General features: G+C 52.8%; 1 protein-coding gene across 1 annotated transcript in view; it reads left to right on the top strand.

Moving 5' to 3' along the window:
- CDCP1 (CUB domain containing protein 1) overlaps positions 1 to 21924 on the top strand; it is a 33132-nt gene extending 11208 nt beyond the window's left edge. The window contains exons 2-9 of the mRNA XM_081160819.1: positions 5075 to 5281; positions 9757 to 10119; positions 10965 to 11333; positions 12907 to 13128; positions 13845 to 14231; positions 15821 to 16183; positions 16578 to 16665; positions 19377 to 21924. Of these exons, the coding sequence (XP_081016945.1) occupies positions 5075 to 5281; positions 9757 to 10119; positions 10965 to 11333; positions 12907 to 13128; positions 13845 to 14231; positions 15821 to 16183; positions 16578 to 16665; positions 19377 to 19809 (2432 nt within the window). The 3' untranslated portion in view covers positions 19810 to 21924. The remainder of the gene's footprint in view (positions 1 to 5074; positions 5282 to 9756; positions 10120 to 10964; positions 11334 to 12906; positions 13129 to 13844; positions 14232 to 15820; positions 16184 to 16577; positions 16666 to 19376) is intronic.
- Positions 21925 to 26045: the final 4121 nt, after the last annotated feature.

Genomic DNA, 26045 nt, shown 5'->3' with positions numbered 1-26045 from the left:
GGTCCTCTTTGAGGCCATCCCTCCAATCAGCACTGTTCAGTTCAACATGGACTTCAAGTCCGTGTGATGGGTTGGCCACAGTTCCAGAGGGATTTACACATATATTAACACATTATACAAGTAGATGTGTCCATCTGCTGCAGATGTTCAGTTACTTTAGAAAATAAGAAATTTATATCATTGCACATAAGTTTCATTCCTAAATTGTTTAAGGATTAAAAGTAGGGAGTGAATGGATGGGCATAACAGTCCCCTGTTCCAACAAGTAGGGTTGACTAGGACCTAGTTCCTTTTAACGTTGCTCTTTGAACTTTACTTTACTGTCCTTTCTGATCACTCTAGAGCTGTGGAAGTAATAAACTATTTTGAAGAAAACTGTGGGTCTCCCACCCCAACTCAAGAAGAGGAAATTTGGTAGGTGGGGATTTGGGGAGTTCTCCGAAACTTAGGTCAGGTTTTGCCCATGCATTTCACCCACAGTGTCCTGGAGAAGTGAGCCCCATCTGCAGAATGCTTTTCTGCCAAGACCTGGCACTAGCCCATTACACCCAGTGCTTTTTGCCACCAACTCAGCCACCTGCCTCCTGCAGCCACACCCCCCAGCAAAAGTGCCAGTTCTCTTTCTCGGTTCCCTGCACTGAGACACTGCCAAAAATATGCACAAAAGAAGAACCGCACCCCAAACATTTCAAATTCCAGGGAACTTTAAATTCAAACTACACTTTCAAATTATTTTGAAATGAAGGGTTTACATTAATGCAGTGTGCCCAGTTAACCATTTCAAACAAACACCTGTCTCTTTGATTACCCTGGAGGTTTCCCAGAGAGCCAGCCTCTGGGAAGTATTTTATTCTGGCTTGATTGACTTTGTTGTTGAGAATGACCATTCTCATCAAAAAATTCCTGGCTGTGGACTTCCTTGGGCAGGGCCAGCTCCGCTGAACAATTATTTATGAGGTGCTGGGCTCCAAGGTCAGACTGCTCGGGCACAAAACCTGGCCCTGCCTCATGTTAATCATTTAGGCCTGGACAAGTTACTTAGCCTCAGTATCTTCATCTGTGAAATGGGGATTCATATTAGATATTAATATTCGTATCTATGGAATTGTGGCTATTTATAAATATTTATCAAATGCCTGCACACAGGAAGTGCTCATCGAGTGTTCATTGTAGTTATTATGCAGGCAGGCCTGGTGTCTAGATTTCAAAGGCTCCTACCCAAGAGAGACCCATGAGTTATGTGGGTTTTTTTTCTAAATATATCTTTATTGATTTCAGAGAGAGGAAGGGAGAGGGAGAGAGAGATAGAAACATCAATCATGAGGGAGAGTCATTGATCGGCTGCCTCCTGCACGCCCCCACTGGGGATCGAGCCCGCAACCTGAGCATGTGCCCTGACCGGGAATCGCATCACAATCGCCTGGATCCTAGATTGATGCTCAACCCCTGAGCCACGCCAGCCTGGCTGGTTCTCTTTTATGAATGCGGGAAATGAACTATTTCCAGCTGGGAAGATGGGTGGGCCTCCTGCCGCTGGTGAGACCTTCACTTCCACGTATCAGCCTGTGAATAGACCTGGCTAAGTCAATGCCAAGTGGACTTAGGGTGGCTAAATCAGCCGTCCCCCCGCTGCCTGCAGGCCTTGCTGCCCCAGGTCCCCTGGATTGTAAGACTCCGCGTGTGCTAGTGTAACAGTCTGACATTCCTCCCCACGGCAGGTCCCACTAAATGGGTTATGTCGGTGCTGCTGTCCGGGCCCTGGTGTCGGCCAACAACTCCACGCACTCCCTCCCCTTCTGCTGGTTGATTTGATTAGCCTTGGCAGCTTCCAGGAGGGCAGCTCGGTGTGGTTCCCTGGGGAGTGGAGAGGGCAGGGGTGCTGAGGTCGGACCAGACTATCCCAGCTGCCTCCTGAGCTCAGCGAATGGGAAGTGAGGTCACTTCTGTGAGCCTCAAAGAGGTGCTGAAGTCACATGAGTCAATGCATATTGATTCAACATAGACTAGGCCTTGGGGGGGGGCAGGGCGGGGCAGGGAAGGCTGGAAAATTCAAGGAGGCACCCAAGCTTGCACAACCCTGACAGTGAGTGCCTCCTTAAAGTTTGCCCCTAGGTGCCTTCCCTGCCTCGCCGTCCTTCCCGCCCAGCCAGCCAGGACTCTGGGCCTTAGACTGAGAGCCAAGCTGCTGCTCCAGTTGTTTCCCGGCCTCATATCCTGGAATGCTGCCCCACCACCGGCATTAGTAGTTGTAATATGCTCTCATTCATAATATCAACAGCAATAACGGCTGACACTGATTGGCTCCTGGTACTGTTCTAAGCATTTTACGGGTATTAACTCCTATAGTCCTTACATCAATTCCATTATTATTTCCCTTTGCAGATGAGGAAGTTGAGGCACAAAGAAACTTTCCCCAGGGGACTTGCCTAGGGAACTTGCCCAGGGAGACACAGCTAGTGTATTGTAGAACCAGGAATCGACCCCAGCCAGTTAGATTCTAAAATCCAAGCTCTTAACCACCACCCTAAGCTGCTGAGATATGCTGGTCCCACTGGTTGAAGCCTAAACTCTGGCCAACGACCAAGCCCCTCCGTAGCCTGGACCCTGCCTCTGTATCCAGCCTCCTTGACCCACATTTTCCTTGGCTTCTGGCCAAAACAAACTCCCTGGAGTCGCTCCCAGGAAGCCATGTTCTTCCTACCTCTGTGTCTTTGCATCTGCTGTTCCCTCCACCTATCCTTCCTGACACCCATCTCACTATCCCTGGCTGACAAACTCCTACTCATCTTCCAAGACCCGTCTTAAGTCACGCCTCCTCTGTGAAGCCTTCCTTGACCACTGCCCCTGGAGTGTTAATAGCTGACCCTCAGTGTCTTCAGAGAACCTTGACCTTCCTTGGTGCCTTCAAGTTGCTATCAGGTGGGGTCTGCTGAGACGGACAGACAGACAAATGAACATTCAACTGACGTGAATTCTGCAGTTGCTCCTGCAGGGGATAAAAGCAGGAGAAAATCATGTAAACGGCGTGAGTGTTCCCACTAGGTGGCTGTGAGGTCGAGGGATGAATCACCGCCCCTGCAGCTGGTGTCACTTCCTCCGGCTCCCGTGATGTGAGCGTCCCATGCCCGAAGGGAACATCCACGGTTTATTTATTTTGTCTGGTGCTCAGTTTGAGAAGCAGGGATCTGCTTCACGGATGAGCAAACCCGGCCACAGCTGGTGAGCTTGTTGGGAGAAGGGAGTCGGTCTGCAGTGTGGCGTCTTCCCAAGAGAGGAGGCAGGGCTGGGTTGGCCAAAGTGATTTCCCCCTAGGGGCTTGCTGTGCAGTCGGACTCCCGTGCAGGCTGTGACGGGTCAGGCCTGCTGATTCACGGCTATGCCGCTTGGCCTGCGTCTGTCGCCCTCAACACCCCGCGCACTCCTCCAGGGTACCCTCGGTCTTCACCTGTATGTCTCCTGCCGCCCAGGCTGTTTCCCTCTGGCTGAGAGATGCTCGGTTCACCTTCATCGGACAGAATGAATGAGACCCGAGCCTCCCAGGAAACCACACCCGGATTTGAAGCAGCTGGTTCGGCCCCATCTAAGACATAAAGACATTTTCAATCACATTTGTTAATCTTTAAAACTGTATTTAACAAATCTGGGAGCAAATAGCGTCCCTGGTGTTTATCTGGTGGAATCCCCTTCCTTGCATTTGTTTCCCTTGCAAAGAAATACAGTGGCAGGGAGGAGAAATTACGGGGCATTTGCATAGCGTGTGTACAGGGACTAATGAATGGTGATTAATGAATGGTGGTGAAAATGATTGCGAGTGAGGCAGAAGCTGGCGAAGGTGTCCTAATAAGGAGAGGCCGGGAGGCAGGAGAGTGAAGAGAAGCTGTGACTCATGGGCCCGAGTGTGGCTGCCACACACATTCCGTGGCCCGAGTGCTCCGAGCGCTGCTGCTGCTGCGGGGTCCACCGAGATCCCTCTCGCCGCCGAGGCCTCCAGACAGCACCAGAATGTGGAGCTTTGTCTGGGTGTCTGTGAACCTGGGTAATAGTACGGCAGTGAAATACCAAGTTCCTGGGATTTTCTTTAAATGACAAGATACACATCAGGCACTCGGATGTGCTGGCCTGGGGGGGGCGGGTACTGACCATCTCTTTGCTCCAGAACATGGTGGGACAGAGGCACCAGCTGCACCCCAAGGTTTCTGTGAGCCCCTGGGTTCCCTTCAGGGGACCCACCTAGGGACGATCGTCCCTTCATGCGCTGCTCCCAGGCCGTCTGCCGCCCAGAGCCCCACAGTCAGGACCCTAGTCAGAGGTGGCTACCAAGGAGGAGCGTGGTTCTTTCCTCTCAGTCCGAGAAGGCTTAAAGATCGATAAAGCAAGTGGAATGGGAAAGAGACTGTGCTTGTCCACGAATCAGGGCCCCTCCTGCCTGGAGCACACACCTCTGTTTAATAACCGGCCCCCATCTCACCACCTTGGTCTTGTTTGTTCAGATCGTTTGGCTGAGCCCCACCCTGAGGTATTAGCACTATTTTGCTCTAACTTCTCAAGTTTGTTGACACAATATGTTTATATCTCATTTCTGTACAACTTTTCCTACCCTCCACTACCGTATGAATGCATGTATGTATCTATATGTGTATGTATGTACCGAGCCTGTGAAGCACCCAGGGCTGGAGACAGCAGCTCTTTGTAGATAAACATGTCCCTCTACAAACAGTCAATTTCTGTGTGTGGACTTCGGCCTGCAGTCATATTGAGAAAAAACATGACCATTTCTCTGATTAATTGTTATTTGTTATTGATACAGATGGGTTATCTGATAACAGACAGCTTGAGCCATCAAGGATGTGGTGTAGCAGTTTTGATTTTTAAGAAAAATGTATAAGCGGAACCAGAGACATGTGCCGGGGCCCAGTCATTGTATATCATCCCCCTTCTAAGGTGGGGGGTTCAGGGGCAGCGAGGACCAAAGGTGTCAAAGGGGGCACCCTCCCGGGACCAACTGAGGGGGAGACAGCAGGTCTGCAGACCTAGGTCAGCGTGCTCACTCCGCTTCTCTCCCTTCCTTCCAAAGCTTACGTGATCGATCTGCCCCGTGGAAGCAGCATGTCAGTCCTCATAAAGCCGGGGCCCGTCCCTCTGCCGCCGAAGCCCTGTTACATGTTCTCCTCCAGAAAATACGTAACCATGCTGCACATCAAATCCGGAGAAAGAAAGGAGTTTATCTTTGGCTGCCAGAATCCAGAGAATCACTTTGTCGTTGAGATCCAGAAGAATATTGGTAAGCACGCACTCGTGGGCTGTTGGGCGGCCAGCCTGTAATGCTGGGGGGTAGGCTCTGCTTTGAAACTCTGCCCTTTATTCAGCCCTATAAGCGGCTGGTGCAGCTTCAGTTGTTTAACCCTCCCGACAGCCCTGGGGGAGTTCACGGAGAGCGTGACTTGCCTGAGATGGCGCAGCAGGGCCAGAACCCAGGTCCCCGGGCTCCAGAGCCTTGGCCTGCGATCGCTGAGCAGAGCCGTAGGTCTTCAGGTGTGTGATGCTCAGTCTCATGTGCTAAAAACACCTGGCTGGTGATGGCAAAAGTGAAGGGATTGGAGGGCAAGAGAAATGCAAGATCGAGGACATAAGCGTAGAGAAGTGGGCCCACGGGCCCAAGGGAAAGCAGAGCAGCTTTGGGGGCTGAGGGAGCTGGGTTTCGGCTTCAAGCCCCAGGGCTGCTGATTATGTGACCTGATCACGTGACTTCATATAAGTTACTGAATTCCCTTTTTAACTTTTTTAAAAAAGTTACTGGTTTTAGAGAGAGTGAAAGGGAGCGAGAGAGAAACGTTGCCGCTCCGCTCCTTCGCGCATTCCTTGGTCGACTCTTGTATGGGCCCTGACCGGGGATCAAACCCGCAACCTCGGTAAAGGGACGACCCTCTAACCAACTGAGCTACCGAGCCAGGGCCTTAACTCTTTTTTGACTTAGTTTTCTAGCCTATAAAAATAGGAGTCACTGAGTGTACCAACCAATAGGGTTGTTAGGAGGGTGAAAGAAAATACTGGGCTGATATATAAGAATTGAACAAGCTACGGGTGTTCGGTATTATTCGTACGCAGAACTTGAACTCGGGGTAGGAAATTGACACGAGAAATAACAATCAGGCAGACGAAAGCAAGTGTGTGACTTCCCCGTCGCTTCGGGGGGGCGGTGACAACACCGGCAGCGCTGTGATCTCATCAGAGCCGTACTCGGAAAACCTCTTTGCCTTTAACTGAAAATAAGTGAATCGGGCGGTAGATCTCGAAGGAAGAAATAGCCCTTAGGAAGAAGGGATTTGGGGAAATAAAAGGAGAAAGTAAAGCCCTTACAAGCAGTTTTAAAACTACATTTGATGACTAAAAAGCAAGACCTGGTTTTCGATAAGTACCAATTACTTAGACAAATCTCTCGCTGGTCTCCGAAGAGAGAGAAAATAAAAATATACAGCATTCAGAGCATAGATGTGGGTTTAATGACATATACAAGTGCGATTTCTAAAAGCGTTGGAGACTGTGTACAACATTGCGACGTTCAGTGTGAAAATCTGAGTGACAGTGATTTTCAGGAAAAACTTAATGGGTCGGATTGACTCCTAAAAGGTAGGAAAGCTGAATAAATAAATAACAATGGAGGAGATTCGGAAAATGGCCCAGATGGAGGAGAGCAGGGTTTGGGTCAGTTAGAGACGGTTTCATAGGGGATCCTATAAAACTGTAAGGAGCAGGTAATTTCTGCGATATTCAGACCATTCTAGGGGAGGGTTGGCAGGCTTGTTCTGTAAAAGGCCCGGTAGTAAACCTCTGAGGCCTCGTGGGTCAGGCGGCCTCTGTCACAGCTCCTCGGCTGCGCTATCACAGCACAAGCAAACAGCGGATGTTCCAGGGAAGCTTTGTTTACAATAACAGGCGTTCGGCTGGGTTGACCTCGTGGGCTGCAGGCCGCCAGCTCCCATTCTGAGCGCAGAAAGGAATGTTCCATAGCTCATTTTATAAGGTTCTTACAAGCCTGATGTCAAAATCTGCCAAGGCATTCAAAAAGAAAACCGTGGACCAGTCTGTTATGACTATACATGAAAAAAAATCTTATAAAATATAAGATAAAATATAAAGTATATCAAGACCAAAAAAATGCATTAAAAGAAGAAAGCAACAAGAACAGGGAGGGTTGGCTGGAAGACTGGAAGGGTAGTTCACCTTTAGCAAGTTGGTTAATTTAATGCTTTGCACTACTAGGTGAGAGAGAAAACTATACATGGTCAGCTTAATAGATTATTTTACATGTTTTTAATACATTCATAGTAAACTAGAAATAGAAGGATATTTTCTTAATTCAATAAAGTGAATCTACCAAAACCTGATAGCAAATATCATATTCAACGATAGGACAGAGAAGCGCTACCAGTAACTCGGGAAACAACGTAAGAGTTCCCACTATGCGTGCTGTTGGTTAGTCAGAAGTTCTAGTTAAATATTCAGGGATCATCTTAATCAATATATAGGATGTCTATGAAGCAAAATATAGAATTCTACTCAAAAGACAAAAGATATAAGTAAATGTAGAGATTTACTGTGTTCCTTAATGAAAATCTCAGTACTTTTAAAATGTCAATTCTCCCCCGAGGATATTTTTTCCGTTGATTTTTAGAGAGAGTGGAAGGGAGGTGGGAGGTAGAGAAACGTTGATGTGAGAGTGAAACGTGGATCGGGCATCGAACCCACAACCCAGGCCCGTGCCCTGACCTGGGATCGAAACTGCAGCCTTTTGGTGCACGGGACAACACCCAACCGACCGAGCCACACCAGCCAGGCCGTGCGTATTTTTTTTTTTTTTTTTAATATATCTTTATTAATTTCAGAGAGAGGAAAGGAGAGGGAGAGAGAGAGATAGAAACATCAATGATGAGAGAGTCATTGATCGAGCCCGCAACCCGGGCATGTGCCCTGACCGGGAATCGAACCCAGATCGCCTGGATCCTAGGTCGACGCTCAACCGCTGAGCCACGCCCGGCCTGGCAGCCATGCGTATTTTTAAAACATCCTCCAAGTGCGTCTGGGCTGAGAACCTCCACCTTAAAGGGCTCAGTGATCCCACAAAAGCACAAAACCCAACAGGAGCCGTTCCATGTGGCCCTGGGCACGTTGGAGGTGTAGACAGAAAGTTACGAGGCCAGCTTTTAAAGGAAAGAGGTGACTTGATATGAGCAGTGAAGTCTGCAAGAGCTCCTAAAAATAGGTCCTGTCTTTACTGACACACAAGATCTAATTTTAGTCACATTCGTCACCTTGTAATCTAACCCTGTTTCATGGGTTAGGTGGCAGACGGCGTTGGCAAGGACAAGGGTTGAGCAAACACAGCCTGGGCTGTCCCGGGATTGTGTGCGCCCCGTAAGCGCCACGCTCGTCCACCGGGCTCCAGCGCCGCTTTGCAAAAAGGAGAGGCGTGGGTGACCTCAGAGGTCCAGCTCTGTAGTGCTCCCCTGATTCCATTTCGACTTGGCAGCGCTTTCAAATATCCCCCCGGAGCCGCAGTGGAGATGCGCAGGTTGTTATTAAAGTGGCCGGAATCCGTCGCACCTTTCAGATTCCCAGCGCCTGAGACAACGCCTTACTGTTGGGCTGCCTGCATCCCGATACCTCTCCCACGTGCTTTCCCCTTACTCCTCCCCACAGCAGCGTTTCTGCCTTTGTTTTAAAAGCTTAGGAAACAAAGTCCATCAAGGGACGTCATTAGTTGTTAGCCTTAAGAAAATCCCACATGGAGCATTAGGGCCACGGGGCAGGAAGAAACTGTGCCTCCGGGCTCCAGCCATTAAGGGGCTTGTCCGCTCTGAGTGTACTCGGTATGCGGATGAGTGCGTTGATGGGAAAACCAGTTTTAAAAGGTAGAGCCTGGCACTGTGCCCCGAAAGTTGTGAAACTGTGGCTCCCAAAGTGCAGGCCCTCCCTCTGACTTCTGGGAAGGCCTGGGCAGAGGTCCACCTGCCGGACTCCAGTGACTTCATCTGAAAACACAGACGTTAGGAGGTGTCTTGGGTGTGGCCCCCTGGAAACAGAGCCTGAACGGGGACTTTTGTTTAAGTCATTTGTCAAGAGAGTACCCTTGAAAGCACCCTATGAAGTGAGAAAAGCAGGAGAGAGCAAGGAAAGGAATAAGCAAAGACGTGAAGCTGTTTGGGGTTTTTTTGTTGTTGTTATTTTTAAAAAATATGTTCTTATTGATTTTTTTAGAGAGGGAGGGAGGAGAAAGAGAAACATAGACTGGATGCCTCCTACACGCCTCCCACTGAGGACTGAGCCCACAACCTGGGCACATGCCCTGACTGAGAATCGAACCGGTGACCTCTCGGTACACGGGATTATGCTCAACCAGCTGAGCCACACCAGCTGGGCAAGGATGTGGTTCCAGCTAAAGCGTAGCCTCAGGCTGATGCCAGCATAGGAGCGGCTTCCACGGGTTGAGGTCGGGCTTTTTCACGGCTGCGATGAGCAGTGACTGGCTGTGGGCTGCTGCTCCCTGTTGGGATGGGCAGCGAAGCCGCTCAGGTTTTTCTGGCCCCAGGAGGCACCCCCAGCAAGGCACTCACCAGAGAAGGGGGGCATCTGTGGGCAACCTGGAAATGGGTGTGCCCACCTGATGGTGCTCCCAGAGGGTCTACTAAAGATGTGAGGAGGAGCAGTGAGTGGCCTGGTAGCGTTTGTGACCAACACTGTTTTGTGGCTGTGTTTCAGACTGCATGTCAGGCCTGTGTCCTTTTGGGGAGGTTGAGCTGCAGCCTGCAATATCGGCATTGCCCACCCTCAACCGAACTTTCACCTGGGACGTCCAAGCTCACAAGAGCATCGGTCTGGAGTTGCAGTTCTCCATGCCTCGCCTGAGGCAGATCGGGCCAGGGGACAGCTGCCCGGACGGAGTCACTTACTCCATCAGTGGCCGCATCCATGCCACGGCGGTCAGGATCGGAACCTTCTGCAGCAACGGCACCGTGTCCCGGATCAAGATGCAAGAGGGTGTCACTGTGGTCTTACACTTGCCGTGGTTCCACGACAGAAACTTCTCCAGCTTCAGCATCGCAAACCGGTCATCCATAAAACGTGAGCACGCCATGCCCTCCCGCTATTTGCTGAGGTTGAAACACAAAATCACCGCTGCTCTAGGTCAGAAAGGGCCAGGTGTCGGCAATTTCGTATGATTCGACCTGAATGCCTTACAGGGAGCTCCTGCTCTTCTGCAAGCGACACAGGCCGCTCACGCCTGGTGTGGACCCTCTTCTCTATTAACCTCAGCGGTGACTCTTTTCTTTGTTCTTTGCACATGTGAGGTTTGTTTTCAAGAAATGAAATAGGATTAATTCTCCAGATCTATCGTGATCTCTCCGTTGCATGTCCTGCCTTCTGTCTGTTTCACATTTTCTCTAATGGTACCAGTGGTGTGCCAGAGCTGGCTCACACGCGCTCACAAGAGCTGATTGTTAAATGAAGGAAGCTTGGGAGCTGGTGTTAAACAGAGCCGTTCATAAAAATAAAATGATATAAACTTACAAGTAAAAAAAAGAGTTTAGAAACAAAGGTCAGAAACCCTCCAAACGCATTGCCTCCTAATTTCACTACATTTTCCTTCTGTCTGTGCCCTCTGGGTTGTTTAGGCCGATTGTCTTCTCCCAAGTCCACATTCAGTCATCTCACGCTGGTAACTTGAAATCAGCTATGGTGGGAATATTTACATCAAGGAAATGGGCAGAGCCTACTTATCAGGACCCCCCAACCCCCCCCACCCCCCCCACCCCCCACCCCGCACTGAGTCAGTTAACATTGACTCGCGCACCACTGACGTCTCCGGACCTGAGCGCCACCTTCCCCCGCTCCTCAGCCCCATGCCCCCCAGCCGTGGACAACCAGGGCAGGGCCTAATCGCCTCGTTTGGGTTCCCCTCCCACTAGGACTGTGCATCATCGAATCTGTGTTTGAGGGCGAAGGCTCAGCAACCCTGATGTCCGCCAACTACCCGGACGGCTTCCCCGAGGACGAGCTCATGACCTGGCAGTTCGTCGTTCCCCAGCACCTGCGGGCCAGCGTCTCCTTCCTCCACTTCAACGTCTCCAACTGCGAGAAGAAGGAGGAGCGGGTTGAGTACTACATCCCGGGCTCCACCACCAACCCCGAGGTGTTCAAGCTGGCGGACAAGCAGCCCGGGAACATGGCCGGCAACTTCAACCTCTCTCTGCAAGGCTGCGACCAAGATGCCCAAAATCCAGGGACCCTCCGGCTGAAGTTCGAAGTTTTGGTGCAACATCCACAAAACGAAAGCAGTAAGTGAGGCCACCTTCCCCTCCCTCCTCCCCCAGCACCTTCTTTCCTTCCCGGGTAGCCTGTTTGGGTCACCGTTCCCTTCCTGTTTCTCATCGGTGGCTTCAGGGCCACCTGGACTCCGGACCCTGGAAGAGCTTTGGGAAGGGCGTTGCCAGGCAGTGGGACAGGCTCGTCGGCGAGCGCATGGCACGCGGCCCGTTTTAACACAGCGGGAAGCACACGAACTTACATTCAGGGGCTGTGTTGTTGTTCATGAAAGCATTGGAAGGTTACCTTCTAGACATCGCGTCTTGACCCTACACTGGGATCGAGATGTCGCCACACCATCAGCAATGATGGTGATAAGACTTTTATTGGCTGAGCGCCCCCCCCAGCTGTGTATGCCAAGCCCGGCGCTAGGCACACCACTTATCTGTCCCAGCGAGTCCTTGTAACAGCCCAGGAGGGGGCGGCAGGAATTATCTTCATTTACTGCTGAGGAACCAGAAGGTCCAGGCAGGTTATGGGACTAGCCTCACCTCACACAGCTTGTCAGGAGCAGAGCAAGCTCAGAACCCAGAGCTTGCCGTGGACCATACTGAACCCCAGGCAGGTTGGTGAGGTTGAGGTCTTGCTTCATGCCACACGCAATTATGAAGATGCCACGAACCTAAAGAAGGGAAGTCAGGGCCGGGACTGGGGAGGCGGAGGGCCCAGGATGCAGCATTTCAGGAGGCGCCCCCTCGGGTGCTCGCCCGTATAAAGGCATCATTCCAGGTCAGCCCCGAGAGCGAGCGCCTCCTTAAACTTGGCTCCCTGGGCGCCTCGCCTGCCTCACCCGAGACCTGGTCGTGAAGGTTGTGGTGCGGATTTTTAGATAATGTACCAGATGAGTTCAGAGTGGCTGCTCCTGGGGCTCATCTGTGATCTGGAATCCATGAAGGAGCAAGTGTGACGGGGGGTCAGGACATTTCTGTCCTGCTGAGGATGGTTTCTGTCCAGAGGGCTGACTCTCGGCCTTGTTTTCTTATTTACGTCCGGGAAGTGGGCAGCACCAGGCAGGAAAATTAAGTGGGGGTGCGGAGTGGCATGCTGTTTCTTTTTTTACATATGTCTTTATTGATTTCAGAGAGAGGAAGGGAGAGGGAGAGAGAGACAGAAACATCAATGATGAGAGAGTCCTCATTGATCGGCTGCCTCCTGCACGCCCGCAACCCTGCATGGGCCCTGACCGGGAATCAAACCGAGATCTCCTGGATCCTAGGTCGATGCTCAGCCGCTGAGCCACGCCGGACCCGGCTGCTGTTTATTTTTATAGGGCTGAAAAACATCTGAACCGGAACCCTGTAGGATCCACTCAAGAGGCTGCCTTAGGAATACCCCGTTGACACCCACGTGGGGCCTGACTCCAAGATTCCTTCTAATTCACAATAATTATGTAGAAGACATAACTTTATACACTTGTGTGTGTGTGTGCGCATGTGTGTCCATTGACACATTTTAGGATTCCACTCTCACAATATGGTCATCGCAGGGTTGCTGCTGACTGGTGCCGACCTGCTCTTCACGCCTGTTTTCTTTGTGTGGTTCCAGATGTCACCTACGTGGTTGACTTGAGCAACGAGCGCACCATGTCGCTCACCATCGAGCCGAGGCCCGTGAAGCTGGGCCGAAGGTTTGTCCCCGGCTGTTTTGTGTGTCTGGAGTCTCGGACCTGCAGCACCAACCTCACCCTGGCACCTGGCTCCAAACACAAGATCTCCTTCCTTTGCGATGACCTGACCCGCCTGTGGATGAACGCCGAGAAGACCATAGGTACGCCCTGTGGTGGGTGCCCTCCTCCCGGGCCATGGGCACCTCTCCCCTTCCTGCCCTGTCTTCTTGGTGGGGTAGGTTGTAATTGGTATGACCAGAAATGTCCCCCACAGTGCAGGGTGAGCAAGGGCAACCAAGAAGCAAAGCACGAGGCGGAGACGCGCCTCCCTTGGGACCAGCAGCTTCAGCTGGAACATGCATCCTTCGGAAGGGCAGTGTGTGACCCGCATCCACGCTCACATGTCTCCCCTCCGCGGGGCCGCCATGATCTCTGACGTGGATGCTCTCAGTCTCTGCCGAGGCCACCCCCTTAGGAAGTGGCAGAGCTGGAATGCGAGCTGAGATCTCCCCAGCTCCGCTCCCTGCCGTCACCACTCTGCAGAACTGCCTCCCCATAGATGGGGACACTGGGCGGCAGGCCTGGGTGGGGAAAACCTGTGCCCTGCCCACATGGCACTTAGCGTCTAAAACACAGACACACAGAGGCAAGGACCTAATAAACAAGAGACATTTTCAACCCTAAAGACTCCCCCGAAGCCGGTCTGCCGGGTTAGGAAGAATATGAGAGAGCAGGAGGGGGAGCTAGAAAGGGAGCATTCGGAGCTGGAGTGGCCGACAGCGGAGGAGGGAGGGCCAAGGGAAAAGCCAGGGAGCCTCGGGCTGACCTGAGAGCCGTCCCCTCCCCGCCGAGGTACCACGAACCCCCTCTTTTCCAGGCTGCATGGACCACCGGAACTGCCACAGGAAGTCCTACTCCCTCCAGGTGCCCAGGGACATCCTCCGGCTGCCCGTGGAGCTGCACGACTTCTCCTGGAAGCTGCTGGTGCCCAGGGACAGGCTCAGCCTGGCACTGGTGCCGGTCCAGAAGCTGCAGCAGCACACGCAGGAGCGGATCTGCAACACCAGCTTCAGCTACCTGGTGGCCAGCGCCGACCCCAGCCCGGGCCAGGACCTCTACTTCGGCTACTTCTGCTCTGGAGGCTCCATCGAGCGGATCCGGGTGAAGCAGAACGTCTCGGTGACCCTGCGCACCTACGCCCCCAACTTCCAGCAGGACGTCTCCAGGCAGGGCCTGACCGTGTCCTTCATACCGTACTTCAAAGGTAAGGGCATCTTTCACCCTCTTTGTCTCCAGGCCTCTCCCTTTGGGGCATTCGTCTTTTTTTCTTTTGTGATCGTCTGACTCAAGGTGTCGCTTTGAAGAAGAGAGATAGCTGAGTGGGGGGGTGGTCCTCGCACAGGCTGATCCTGACTTCGCATTCACCTGGCGTTGAAAATCCCAAGAGTTAGAAATAAGACCCCCTGGCGGGGGAGGCGACGGTGGGTGGCAGCGAAACAAGTGATCAGATTCGAGTGTTTCTTGGAAGCAGGCGGAGCATAAATTGGAAGTAACCGCCCGCATGTTCCTGCGTCCTGGCTTTTTAAGGTGGTAACATAAAAACCCTTCTGCGGACGTTCCTATGATTCTGCTTTGAGAATCCAGAATGCGGTAGGGAAGGAATACTGGTAGAGAGGAGGTTCTAGAACTCGAGGGTCCTGTTCTCCTGGGAGGCCACACTGATCCTCAGTGTCCCAGGCAGGAAATGAGGTCTAAGTTGGTCAGGAAAGTGAATTCTAGAACTCCGCAGGACGGATTTTATGTCACCATCACAAAGTGCTCAACCTGAGAGCCATTTTAATATTGACCAAGGGCTTCATGTGAGGCTTCCTTTACACTTTTGTTCTCAGAGGCATGAGTGTGGGGGAGAAGAGTCCTTGGCCATAAGATTAACGTCAGTCTAGGCTGCTGGGTATCTCCCAGGCTATCGGAGAAACTCCTTCAGGGGAGTCTGTGAAAGTAAGAAACTCACCGGTGTGGAACGTGGGGGTTTGTCTCACCCGGAGGTCAGGAATAGATCAGTTGCTGTGTCGGAGGCCCTTTCTGCTTTGCAGTTCCAGAATTCTTCCCGGGACTGGGTGGGTTTTCATTCGTTTGGTTTTCGGGTTTTTGCTTTTTATCGATTTTTAGAGAGAGAGAGGAAGGGAGAGAGAGACATCGATGTGAGAGAGAAGCGTCGATCGGTCGCCTCCCGCACGTGCCCCCACCAGGGATGGAACCTGCAACGAGGGGATGTGCCCTGACTGGGAATTGAACCCGCAGCCTTTTTTTGGTGTAGGGTTGATGCTCCACCGGGCTGGGGCCAGGACTGGACATTTTTTTAATCTCAGAAACAGAGATCGCTGTCTACCTACCTGTCCCACTGAGGGGCACAGATGAATGTTAGGTATTAAACGTCCAGGGCGTTTCTGAAAGGAAGCTGAGATAACCACCAGTTTGGCAAACTGGCCTGTCTCTCGTTTGTTTGTTTTGCTCTCCCCCCCAAAAGGCCCGAACACCTAATTTGACTGAGACTCTAATCCTATGCTGACCAATACAGCAGCCCTTGGTCACATGTGGCAATTTCAATGTAATTTAATAGTAAAGAAAATTTAAAATTTTGTTCCTTAGTCACACTGAGCACCTGTCAGGTCTTCAGCAGACACGTGTGGTCAGGGCTACTCGATTGGACGGTGCAGATAAAGAGCATTGCCATCGCAGAAAGCTCCGTCGGACTCTGTCTAGACAGCTTACTGTCATCTCTTCCACCACAAGTTTTCCCCTCCGTTCTCACTGAGTGAAAGGCCCGTGTGTCTTGTCTTCCCTTTCCTGCAGAGGAAGGCATTTTCACAGTGACCCCAGATCTGAAAAGCAAGGTCTACCTGAGGACCCCTAACTGGGAGCGGGGCATGCCGCCCCTCACCTCGGTGTCCTGGAACATCAGCGTGCCCGGTGACCAGGTGGCCTGCCTGACCTTCATGAAGGAGCGGACTGACCTGGTCTGCCAGACGGGGCGCGCGTTCATGATCATCCAGGAACAGGGGAACAAGGCTGAGGAGGTCTTCAGCCTGGAGGAGGTGCTCCCCAAGCCGGGCTCCTACCATCGCAACTTCTGGGTCAACATCTCCAACTGCAGCCCTGCGAGTGGCAAGCAGCTGGACCTGCTCTTCCGGGTGTCGCTGACCTTGAGAACGACAGGTGAGGGCCTTCAAGGTTTTTCGGGGATGGTAATGGAGAGCAAATTGGTGGCTGAGGGGGAAGGAACAAGCCTGGGAGGGAAGTCAGGAAGCACAGAGTTGAGTCCTGGCTGTCCATGTATCCATCAGCGATTGCATCAGTAATGCTGCGTAACAAAGCACCCCAGGACTCAGTCGCCTAAAAACAGCCTTTATTATTGCTCACATGTTGGCTGGGCAATTCTGGTCCGAGCTGGACTTTTCGGGGTTCATTCACTCAGGCCCCTGTGGGCAGCATGTGCATACAGGGAGGGAAGGAATGGGTGGTGGTCATCTTTGGAGGCTGTGTACTCAAGTTCATCACAGACCTAACCCCGTGCGTCTCCGCCACTCTCTCCTTGTGCCTCTGCTCACAGACCTGACGGTCGTCCTCACTGCTGTGGTGGGAGGTGTCGCCTTTCTGCTGTTTGCCCTGGGACTCATCATTTGCCTCGTGAAAAAGAAGTAGGTGGAATTTCTCTGACGCCCCCCTCGGTCACAGCGAGCTAATCACGGACCTTTTTGCTTGCTTCCCATTTGCCCCCCCAAAGATCAGTGTTAAAGCATATTGCCAGATGTGAATTATGCTTAGAGGGGAGAAAAAAAGCAAAAGCATACATGCAGCGACATGGGAGCCTACAGGTTTTTTGCAGCCGCCTCAGCACAAGTCCCCTGGGGATGATTTACTGTCCGCTCGTTAGACTGGGCCCCGCCAGGCCAGGCCTGCAAACCTGCTCCCTCCGACACCTTGAGGCAAACGAACTCATCCAGGCCCTGGCTTGTTCCCCTCGTTTCTTAAACAAACTGTCATTTTCTTGCTTGTCTATTGGACTCTGGATAAGCTCCAAAAGGAGCCGTTTCTGCAGGCGAGAGGAAGGCCCGGTGAATGACTCAGTGTCTCCTTCCGCCCCCTCAGGGGACAGCTTCTGTTTCATGAAAAGAAGGTCTTGACCTTTTTAGGCAGAGTACACGCTGCTCCCAGATTTGATCAGTTCTGCTCATATTTCTGATTAAAACCATCAGGGAAGGGGAAATCTCTTTCCCTAGCATGATTTGACCTTCCTAAAAGCCAAAATATATATAAGTATATATTTTTTTAATTATCTGGGGCCATGAGCAAACAACTGAAACTCCTGCTCCACAATGAGACTGTCTAGAGATGTCTCTGCTGATGGGGAAGGACCTGCCCGCAGGGAGAGCCGGGGAAAGGTCTCTGCTCCGTGAAATCGGGTTGTACGTAGATTGCATGAGGGGAGGACTTTTAAAAAAATATATGTTTTTATTGATTTTAGGGAGAGAGGAAGGGAGAAGGAGCGAGAGGTAGAAACATTGATAAGAGAGGAACATTGATTGGCTGCCTCCTGCACGCCCCCTGCCAGGGATCAAGCCCACAACCCGGGCATGTGCCCTGATGGGGAATCGAACTGGCAACCTCTTGGACATGGGATGACGCTCGGCCAGCTGAGCCACATCGGCTGGGTGGGGAGAGGAGGAAAGAACTTTTAACAAAGCATCATTTCATTGTTTCTCTCAGGAGACTTTCTTCCCTGGGGTGCACAGGATGTCCCCCCAGCTTGGAATCACGGCATTAACACTGGGCCCCAGCTTCCTCATCAGGAGGGAATTGGGCGAGAGGAGGGTCCAGCACTTGCCTCCATCTCTGAGCTGCCCAGTTCTGCCAGCAAATCACCAGCCAGCCTTGCTGTGGGGAGGCCACTGGCTGGCAGGTTGGCATAAGGAAGGCTCATCTATGCCCAGGCTGGTGTAGGAGGGTGGACGGCTTCTCCAGTGGGAATGAGGGAAGACGGTGACATTGAACTTGTTCATTACGCATGTATTTCTGAGGGCCTTCTAGGCCCTGGGAGCCATACAAGGTGCTGGGGCTACAAAGATGAGCCAGGCACAGTCTCTTCTCCTGAAGCCCAGGGGGTGGAGGGACTGAAGAGGCAGGCAAGGAAAGAGGCAACCCCAGAAGAGCTTTGGTGGGGACAGAGAAGCACTGTGGAGCACAAGGAAGGGCCTCTGTCATGGGGCTCCAGGCCAGAGCCTTTGGAACCCGCTGTCCTGGCCAGAGATTCAGTGTTACAAGCTAAATGTACTAGATTTCTTTTATCTCAGAAAGGTACAAGGAGGTCCAGCCAGAGTGGCTCAGTGGTTGAGCATCGACCCACGAACCAAGAGGTCACTGGTTCGATTCCCAGTCTGGGCACATGCCCAGGCTGTGGGCTCGATCCCCAATAGGGGGGCAGGAGGTAGCTGACTGATGTTTCTCTCTCTATCTCTCCCTCTAAAATCAATAAAAGCATTTTTTTTTTTTTTTAAAGAAAAGTACAGGGAGCCTGTTTACAGGGAATTAGTGAGTTACAAGGTCCATTGTGTTCACTGAGATAATGTCTTCCATTTGAACCACCGGTCCACTAAAAGGTCGGCGTCCCCCGCTTTTGCTTCGTGAGGATGGAGGGCAGAGCTTTGTGCTCCACAGCAGAGAGCGCTGGCGCCCCTCCGCACCCCAGGGCCCTCACAAACCAGACGCTAATGGTGTTATTGAGGAACTCTGGCACCCCAGCCTGAACTTTATCTTCTTTTTTAGTTTTTTCCCCCCCTGTTGGAAGTTACTGCTGAAGGGACTGGATCCCTCTCATGCTGAGTTCTACTGTCCCTACTCCAGCTAAAACCTAAGGAACAACCTACCATCCTGAGTCCTGTGTGTAACTGTTCAGATGTAGACAGTCGGAGCTTTTACCCATCCAGGAGAGGGATGGAGCAGGAGCTACGGGCAAAGTACTGAGAGTGCTAGAAGGTTGGCCTGGTATGCCCCGCGCCTGGTGTGGCTGGGCTGGGCTACCTCCCCTTTCTCGTAGCAAAGGGGGGTTGTCAGATGTCTCCACCATTGAATCCTGCGCATCTGTTGAAGCGAATTCAAGCGCAGACAGTGTTAAAAGTGCCCCCTCTAAGTCACTCTCAACGCCCTGTTGCCACCTTGGAAACTAGAGACAGAAGCTGGGCCCTTTTAAATATTCCCTGAGGACAGCCGTTTCAGGTTCACATGCTAAGCGATTTGCTGGATGCGGGGGAGACGGGGCCGAGCCCTGAAGGGTCTGAGTTTCAGCAGGGACGGACTCTGGCACGCCTCGCAGGCCGTCGTGTCCTGACTTCTGTCTCGCCCCCTCTCTCAGTAGGAAAAAGAAGATGCACAAGGGCCCTGCCGTAGACGTCTACAATGGCAACATCAATACCCAGATACCGATGCGGCCCCAGAAGTTTCCAAAAGTACAAAAGGACATTGATAACCACGTGTACGCCGTCATCGACGACACCTTGGTATATGGGCATCTGCTGCAGGATTCCCACGGGACCTTCATCCAGCCTGAGGTAGACACCTACCGGCCCTTCCAGGGCCCCATGGGCGACTGCCCTCCCTCCCCAACCCTCCCATTTTCCAGAGCCCCGACTGCTAAGCTGACCACAGAGGAGCCATCCCCTGACTTCAGTCCTGAGTCTGAGAGTGAACCGTACACCTTCTCCCACCCCAACAAGGGGACCAGAAGCAACGAAAACACAGACATTCCTTTACTGGACGCCCACGAGCCAGTGGAGACTGGGGAATAACTCGGACCCATCCCAAAGACTTTGCATAAATCAGGGCACTGGGACACCCCGTAGGGGGCCCATCAGAAGTCCTAAGGAGGAGGAATTATATGGAAGGAGCAGCAGGAGGTTTTCCTGGATGCCACCAACTTCTGATTTCCAAGTGGACTCGTTCCAATGAAGAAGACGTTGAAAATGATGAATTCTGGTCTGGATACAATAATCGCAGCTCATGTCCTTCTAAACTTAGGTTGGGTTGTAAACCAGCCCGCAGTGCGAGCGAAGTGCGAGTCACCCAGTACAGGGCTGCAACAAGCCCTGCATTGGGATGGGGACCTCTTTGGGGGGCTGTTATTCTGCCTGCCACACCTTCCTGACGCTGCCCGAGAGACTACAAAATGATCCAGCCCACAGGTGTGCTTTGTTTAGCCAACAGAATCTTTTTTCAGAATTGACTCTAACATTTAAAATGATAAAATGTTTACATAACAATCCAGATCGTCAGATCTGGCCGCGCCGGGGCTCATATTCTCACCCGGTGACAGCTGGCTGCGTGGAGAAGCAGCTCCACCTTTAGCTGGGGCACCTGGCCTGCCAGTTCACCACAGTCCCCACCACTCCCTGTCGCCTCCCACACTGAGGCTCATGGTCTTGATCAGTTCCCCTTGATCGGTTCCCCTGCAGAGTTGCTTCTCTCGTAATGAAATGTAAAGTTCAGGATCTATATCTCGTGTCAAATGAGAAGACAGGCCTGGAGGCTGGCGTGTGTTTCAGGGAAGTTTTCTTGCACACAGCCCCACCCCTCACTTACCGTAAGGACCAGCCCAGCTCCTGTGGCTGTTTGCCTTTGTGGCCCCTGCTCTCCCGTGGGAGGGGACAGACTGCATTATGGCTTGTCGGCACAGTCCAAAGTTCAGTATTTCTGTGGCAAAACCTCCTTTGAGAAATGAGCGCACTCGAGTTCAGTGAATTCCCCTCGGAAACGCGGCGGCCGGCCTGCTCGCGTGCTACGGTGCCTCCTCGGAAAGGAGCTTTGCGTCTCCTTAATGGGGTGTATTCTAAGGCCTCTCGAACTCTTTCCAAAGGAAGAGTTTTGGGGGTGTTTTGTCTTGTTTTTCACTGTGCCCTTGGCGTGGCTGATGGCACCTTTCCCTTCTGAAAGGCTGGCTCCCGCCTAGTTACCCCTGGCCTCCTGGCCGGAGATGAAGGGCTGGAGCAAAGCTGCGGCTTCTTTCCCTCGCCTGAAGTTGCATCGTTATTGCAGATCGCTGGTGGAGCCCCGGCCCTCTATTCTCTGCCTTCCCCGACCTCCTGGCCTCTCCTGAGGTTTGCTGGGTTGGTGCTCTGCCTTCCGCCCCAAGTGTGGCAGGCCATCTTTGGCGTGGCGGTCATCACACACATCACACACACCTTTAATGACCAGGGTTCCACAGAGCCACTTTCTTTTAACCAAGAGCTCAAAACTGCAGGCCAATTTGCTGTCTTCCTGAGACCTCAGGTGGATTTCACCTGAAGGTAGGCCTCCTGGAAGGTGCCAGCCCCACATACTCATGGCTCTCTTTTTTTTTTAATGTTTTTTTATTGATTTTTGAGAGAGAGGGGAAGGGAGAGGGAGAGAGAAACACCAATTGGCTGCCTCCTGCATGCCCCCTACTGGGCATCGATCCCGAAACCCGGGCATGTGCCCTGATCAGGAATCAAACTAGCGACCTCTTGGTGCATGGGCCAGCGCTCAACCACTGAGCCACACTGGCCAGAGCCCTACCCATGGCTCTTTAAAGCCCAGGCCCCACATATGTAAAATATTTCAGGGCCACCGGCAACCAGGCAGGCGCATTTGTTGAAACCTACATGTGCAGCGCTGTGCCCCCCACGCTGGGGCTGCCACTGCCCCGGCTGCCCTCGTGCCCACCTGCCACACCTGTGAGGAGCCCGGCTCAGGCCCAACCATCTCTATGCTCGGGAGGGAAAGTCGTAAGGCAGAGAAGGGCGGAAAGCCTAGGTCCGTGGGATGTGGCTTGGTCGGCAGTAGCAGACTGGTTTGTGCGGATGCTCAACTGGGAATAATTTATTTGTTGTAGATACTTTTTAGGTACCATTTTTTTTCCTATTCTTTTTTAAATAAACGAATGTACCAAAAAAAGGGGGGCATTGGGTTGTTTAAATGCTTTGGCTCTTTGCGCATGGTTCAGATGAGTCCCCAAATGTCCCACAGGTTCTCTGACAGGCTCAGCGTGGGCTCAGCAGATGCTGTCTTCTCTGTGTTGACAGTAACAGGGAGCTGGGCTTTGGGCTGCCAGTGGGTCACTCAGAGGCCAGAGCTTGTCCTATTCTGTTCTTGTTGAGGCAACGTGAGACCCATCCGGGTGGCCACTCCCCATACCTGACCCCACAGAGGCCTGGGCCACCCTCGGCACTAACTGCAATCGAGCTGTAAGCCCAGTGCGGGTCCAGACAGAAGTGAAAGGAGGGAGGTGGGAGAGGGGAGCTCCGATGGGCCCCCACCACCCGCCACGCACTTGAAGAGAATGGATACTGCCGTGTAACAAACCACCCCAAACCTTAGCTCGGAAGCTCACGTGAGCAGGGCACAGCGGAGGTGAGAGCCCGATTCCTCTTCCTCGGACCATGCTAAGGGCTTTTGGGGGCTCCACAGTGTGGCTGCTTCCAAGGGCGAGTGTTCCCAGCGTCAGGAAGTCGGGGCTGCCGGTCTTTAGTCTATGGGAACATCAGTGAGAGCCTGGGGCCCAGATTAAAGGGGAGGAAGCAAAGCCCCACATCTCAGTGGGAGAGGGGTCAACGGATTTGCAGCCACCTTTAATACGCCACAGCGGGGCTGGGGAGGCCCTTGGGCAGCACCGACCGTGTCCACACCTGGGCCACCTCCCACCTCTGACTGCCCCTTGTCCTGGGTCCTGGTCTGGACCCCAAGCTTCAGTCTTGGGGCTTCTGCCCTCTTGTCCCCGCACACTGCCCCACGGGGTTCCAACCGTGTCCCCTAATCTATGATGATGATTGGCAAATCCTGGCCGACAGCTCCCTGGGCGCCAGCCCCCCGTTTTCACTGCCTGGTGGATTTCTCCACTCATACACATCCCAGTACACCCCAACCCGATTACTCCGGAGGGAAATTCATTCTCTCACCTCTTGCCTCAGATCGCCCCCCTCTTACATGTGAGCTCATGTCCTGCCCCTGCCCCTAATTAGCTGCGTGCCCTTGAGTCGGGTTCTTTTTTCAAATGCCTACGCAGGGTGAAATCTTCCGGGTCACTTCCGTCTCTGAAATGCTTTGATGCCTCCAGTCACCCAGGCCCCCACCGCTGGACCCAGCTTTGGTTCCTCTCTGTCACCCCGATTGCCCAGCCCCCCTCCTTCCGTGTGATTTTTCATCGCGTGACTCCCTCGCTCTGAAATCTGTGCCTCTGAGATTTGTCCCTCAGAACAAAGTCCTCCACCTCCCGCTGAGGTGCCCTGTTTGGCCAGATTCAGCCCCCTCTGGTCAGAGATCCCAGGTTACTGCCTCAGAGGCTCAAGGCTGGGAAAGACCGGGAGGCGAGGCAGCAGAAACCCTGCCCAAACCCTGCTGGAAGCGCCTACACACCCCTGCCCGCGCTCTCAACTTCCTTCCTCCGCACACTCCTCAAATCCTGAAACTCCCAGGCCCGGACGTCCTCCGTCCTCCGGGGCTGACTTGCAGACCTGGGAGAGGAGGGGTTGGGCTCCCTCCATCTGCAAAGAGGGGGTCCGGTCAGCATCCCGTGAAGTGAACTCAAGCCCCCTCACGGGTTCCTAACATAGCCCAGGACTTTCTGATCTGACCTCTTGAGGATGGGCGAAGGTGAGGCGGGTTATTAAGAAGCTAGGGAAATTCCTTGGCAGGTGGAATGGGGAATCTGAGACAGCTGAACAAACCGGCCGAGCAATTTACAGCCAGGGTCACCAGGGTGGGAAGCCTCAGGAGCCTAGCAATGGGTAAAACTTGCTGCCAGACCTTGCCTCCAGGGTGGCATTTCCTCCCCTAGTATATTGCTGGTCATGGGGTTTGGACCCCTGACCTTTACTCCCTAGAGATAGCATCTAGGTCTCAGTTAAATTTTAGCTCCAGGCTCAGAAAAGCAGCAAAGCCAGGCAGGTGACACTAGGACCAGCTGCATTGACTAATGACCCCCTGCCCTGGCACTGACCAATTAGTGGAGGCCATGACCCTGAAAGGGCCCACCTGGAAAAGCTGGTGAATATTCTATTGAGATCCTTCCCTAAGGCGCCCCCTAAACTCCCAGCCTTCCCCTTCCCACCCCTCCTGTCCCCACTGGCGTGCATCTCCCAAACTCTAAGGCCCTGAAAGGTTAAGGTCTGTGGCTAAATAGTCATCTGAGATGGTGAATAAAGAAAAATTAAATTTATTTAAGGAAAAGGGAACGGGGGATGGGGCTATCCAAAGGGAAGGGCTACACAGCACTGAGTCAAAGGGTATTGGGTCCGTGAGGTCAGCAAAAATATACTTAGGACAGTGAAACAAGACAGAGCACAGAAGAGGCAACAGGAGAGCCCGGGCTGGGCCGCTGTGGCTCACGGAGGAGTCAGAGAGAGCAGGGGCCTTGGAGACAGCTCAGGGGTGAGCCCAGGACAAGCTGCCGCTGCCCATTGCTCCCCTGGTTGCGAGCCCGGAAGAAGGGGGGTGGAGATGGCGCTGGCCTGCTCCGCTGGCGGGGAGCGCGCACTGGGTCCTTTGTCCTGAGCTTATTTATCTCCTTCTTGCAGGTGGAAGAAGGGGGAGGTCCCAGAATATCCATCAGCTTTCCAGGTGGACCCTTTCAGGGTCGTGGTCTCCGCTGATCGGTGGGCGCCAGGGCAGGGTCATTAGTCAATGCAGCTGGGCCTAAGGCAGCCTCTGCACCTCCTGTCTGGTGTTGCTGCTTTTCTAGGCCTGGAGCTGAAATACAACTGAGGCCTAGATGTTATCTTTAGGGAGGAAAGCTCAGGGGGTCTAAACCGTATGACCAGAAATATGCTGGGGGAGGACAGGTGCCCCTGGGGACAAGGGTCTTGTTTTCCCAGTTTGGCCCCTTGCTAGGCATCCGGGGCTTTCTGCCCTGGTGAGTTTCTGCCCTGTTTTCTGTACCTGGCCTCAGCTCCTGTCTAACAGTCCACAGGAGACTTGCAACCGGGGGAGCAATGGGCAGTGACAGCTGTCCCAGGGACTGGGGTGGTGAGGGGGTCCAGCTGCTCCTTGGAACTCAGGGAGAAAAGCCTGGCAGGTGAGAAGGGCTCCTCAGAAAACCATTTTATGGTTGTTATGTAATTTGAGGGGAAATAAGTATTTAGCCAAAATTCAAGTCTCCAGCCCTGTGGGAGTGAGTGAAGGAGCCACTCTGCCTCGGACTTGGACTCAGGGTGGACTTTGGACCTGAGCTGGCTCACTGGGTGTCGGGATACCAGCAGGGGCCAATTCTATTCTCTATTCCTTTCTTTTCACAAGGCACTAATTGCTTGGCTGCCAGCCACCCACAGGGCCGATCATCGGGCACAGGCCGGATTGGTTGCTATTTCCGGGTTCTCTTTCCCCACCTTCCACCTCAGGACCACCCTCTAACCCTCTACCCCCACCCCCACCCCACTCCACCCACGCCCCTGGGCGCTGCAGCCACTCGGGGCTGGCCTGCAGGCTGTCATGGGTCTTTGATCTCAATAATTGCCAACTAAATATACCTTCTCTTTTGAGTTGCAAGACAAACATTTCAGTTGATCCCACAGGCAGCCCTATGCCTGGCACTTTCCAACTCAACAAATTCGAAATTGAGTTGGTCCTTATAACCACCCCGGGAGAATAGTACATCGGGATTTATTATCTTTCTTGATTTAATTAAAATCACGAATGGGTGATTTTTGCCTAAGGCCCCTCAGCAAGAAAGTGGCAGACTGACTGGGGTTGGGGAGAGCGCCAGCTCCTGTTTCGGGCCAGAGCCTCGTCTACCACACATGTCACCCCAAAGCGAGTTTATAAAACTCTGCAGTGGCTGTTCATCTTTTTCTCAGCTTTTCGGCGCTCCCGACACCGCAGGCCCGCGGGAGCTTTGGGTGGCGTTCTCTGGGGCCTTTGTGTGGGGATTACTATGACTCAGGGTCAGGCCTGTTTCCCTTCTTTGGCTTCGATGTTCCTTCTATAAGGAAAATCGCTCATGAGTCAAAAAGCAATTTTAAAGTTGCCAAAGGAGAATGAATCAGTCTTGATTCTGAGAGCCCCGATTTCCCGGAAA

The sequence above is a fragment of the Miniopterus schreibersii genome (assembly GCF_964146895.1).
Source record: "Miniopterus schreibersii genome assembly, chromosome: 15".
NCBI lineage: Eukaryota > Metazoa > Chordata > Mammalia > Chiroptera > Miniopteridae > Miniopterus > Miniopterus schreibersii.
Note: the sequence above shows the minus strand (reverse complement) of the source record. Positions and strands in the feature narration are given on the sequence as shown.